General features: G+C 29.4%; 1 protein-coding gene across 1 annotated transcript; it reads right to left on the reverse strand.

Moving 5' to 3' along the window:
• Positions 1-446: 446 nt before the first annotated feature.
• On the reverse strand, positions 447-1187 carry LOC136088069 (zinc finger MYM-type protein 5-like). The gene is made up of 2 exons (XM_065811723.1): positions 731-1187; positions 447-658 (listed from the first exon to the last, which is right to left on the reverse strand). The coding sequence occupies exons 1-2, from the start codon at positions 1185-1187 to the stop codon at positions 447-449; spliced, it is 669 nt and encodes a 222-aa protein (XP_065667795.1).
• Positions 1188-2760: the final 1573 nt, after the last annotated feature.

Below are 2760 nucleotides of genomic sequence, written 5' to 3' on the forward strand. Positions count from 1 at the left end.
GCTCTCAACTATAATAAACTTTATAAAATGTTCATAAATTCCTGCTGGGACATCTGAGTGTGTGCCATCAGCGACATATCTTAGCACCATTGACATCTGTTCCTGATGGCTGATATCAGGAGTGCAGTCAAGAATCACTACAAAATACTTTGCCGACTTAATACTAGCAATAATTTCCTGTAGAACAGTTTGGCCTATAGTATCAATAATTTCATCTTGTATGGTCTTGCCTAAATAATGATCATGAATGTCTTTGTTAATAAATTTCTGTATATGATCTTGCATAACTAGATCAATTTTCCTAGCAATTCAATGACGCCTAGAAAATTGCCAATATGTGGATTTCCAATTTGTTCTTCAGACCCACCAAATGCCAAGTTCCTTTCTGCCAAAAACTGTACAGAAGCAACAAGTCGCTCAAAGACTTGATTCCAGCGTTTTGTTTCCTATCTTATTAATTTTTCATTTAATGTATCAACAGTTAATCCAGTAGATAACCTTTGCTGCAGTTCGTAGTAATTAAGTGTACATTGCAAATGTTTTTTTGATTTTTCATGATCCTCTAATCTTGTATGAATATTTGACCAGCTGTCAAATCCAGAAGTAGCAAGTGCAGAATCAGAATTTGTGTCCAAAAGTTTGCAATAGTAACAGTAAACTTTATCAAATGATTCAGAATATATTAGCCATGGTCGTTCTATAACTTCCCCATTTTTTCATTTTCTTTTACAATGAAATTTCGAAAAATGTAACCCTTTTTCATTTTGCGGAAAATTTTCTACAGTGATCTTAGGGGGTCCTTTGTTCACTAAATAATCTCTGACATTTTGATTTATTTTATTTGGCCATGTAGCAGGGTCATCTTTTATCTTTAAAATATCACATAGTGCTGGGTTTGAATTTTCTTCTCTTGATTCTGAAATATCCTCATTATCCTTGTGTGTGTTAACAGATATATTTATACATAATTCAGATGTATTTTGTTGAGCATTACATCCAGAAAGAAAACTACTACTAGCTTCTGATGTAATTTCTTTAGAAATATTTGTTTTAATGTCGTCTGACTCGACTTGTTTGTCTGATTTTTCAGTTTCAAACAGATCTACTGATTTACTCAAATATTTATCTAACGCACCTTTTTCTTTTTCTGCTTCAGTTTTCTTTACCTTAGCTAAGGTTCTATTCATGTTACCACTTAGATATTTTCTACCGACGTCCCTTTGTCTTTTACTCATATTTTGGCTTGTGTTCTTCAAAACTAAAAACTTATCTCTTTTTTTACTACTAAATTGCACAATAAAATAAAATAGTTTAATTAAACTAAATTACATAAAAAAATCCCCCTTACAAAATTAAAAGTAAAATTAACAAAACTAATATAAACATTTTCCCTTCAATTAGCTAAAACAATATACAGATAAAATATAATAAAACATATTGATAAGAGATAATAAATAAATAAATCGATTAGAATTATAGTAACATTAAAACATAAAAATAGCTTTTTTTATTTGAAGCATGAAAACAAACTTAAAAGTACTTTTGTTTTTAGTTAATATAATGTTTACTGAAGTATTGAACTATATAGACTATGTGATTCTAAATACTATAATATAGTATCTAGTCTAGATAAATAAATCTTAAGTATCTAAACAACTCAACAAATTAAAACATAAATAAAAATGTAAGCAATTGATTACTGCAAATATCTTAATATAAATAAACAAACATTTAATATTAAGATTATTTATTAGACTTGAAAAAAAGTACTCTTAGAATTATCCAATAAAATTTATATTGTCTTAAATATAAAATATTTACTGAAAAGCGAGAAAAGTTTGCGTTAAACAAAAGTAAATAAAACTAATAGTAAACAAAATGAAAAATATTTATAGCATAAACAAACAAAAAATATATTACAAACATTTTAAAAGTAAATACTTTTAAAAAAACTTTAACAATATAAAAGCTGCCGCCATGTTCATTGCTTGCCTCGTGAATTTTCGGAAATAAGTACTTCTGGTACTTTCGAAAGTAGATTGGAAACTAATATATTTTATACCATATACCGCAATAACTAAGATAAACTAAAAATAACAATAGACGTTACCATACGCATTAAACGTTCAACGTTAACTGTACGAATTATATTAAGATTGATAGAAATTTATAAAAAAAAATTACTGCCATTTATAATGATATGCTATGAATTGCGGGGCCCCTACCAAGCGCGGGGCCCTATTTGAAGCAATCGGTCAAATCGGCCTAAGACCGGCCCTGTTTACAAAGGTTCTAGAATACCTAATCCTTATTATATGTCCGGATATTAGAGATACTCACCCCCTACAATTTGGATTCAATGCTAACTGTTCAACGCTACATGCTGAATTTCTAAATAGCGAAACAATTAAACATTACAATAACAACAATTCACCTGTATACCTATGCTCTTTAGATGTCGAAAAAGCTTTTGATAGCTGCAACTGGAATATCCTATTTGATAAATTATATTTCGATAAAAAATTACCACTCTGTATAGTTAACACTATCTCTTCGTTATATAACAATAGTAGTGCAACAGTCTCATATCAAGGTTGTATATCAAACTCCTTTCTTCTAAAGCAAGGAGTAAGACAAGGATCGATTCTTTCACCTCTTTTATATAATATTTACACTGAAAGTCTTCTTGAAACTATTACAAATCAAGGTATTGTTGGCACATCGATATATGGTAACTTCACTGGTGTGGTGGCATATGCG

This window comes from Hydra vulgaris, chromosome 12, assembly GCF_038396675.1.
Source record: "Hydra vulgaris chromosome 12, alternate assembly HydraT2T_AEP".
NCBI lineage: Eukaryota > Metazoa > Cnidaria > Hydrozoa > Anthoathecata > Hydridae > Hydra > Hydra vulgaris.

Excerpts from the sequence above, each read along its gene's own strand:
- LOC136088069 (XM_065811723.1), bottom strand. The coding sequence starts at position 1,187 with ATGAATAGAACCTTAGCTAAGGTAAAGAAAACTGAAGCAGAAAAAGAA. Across the intron at positions 659-730 it reads ACATTTTTCGAAATTTCATT|TTTACTGTTACTATTGCAAA; the intron begins GTAAAAGAAAAT and ends CATTTGATAAAG.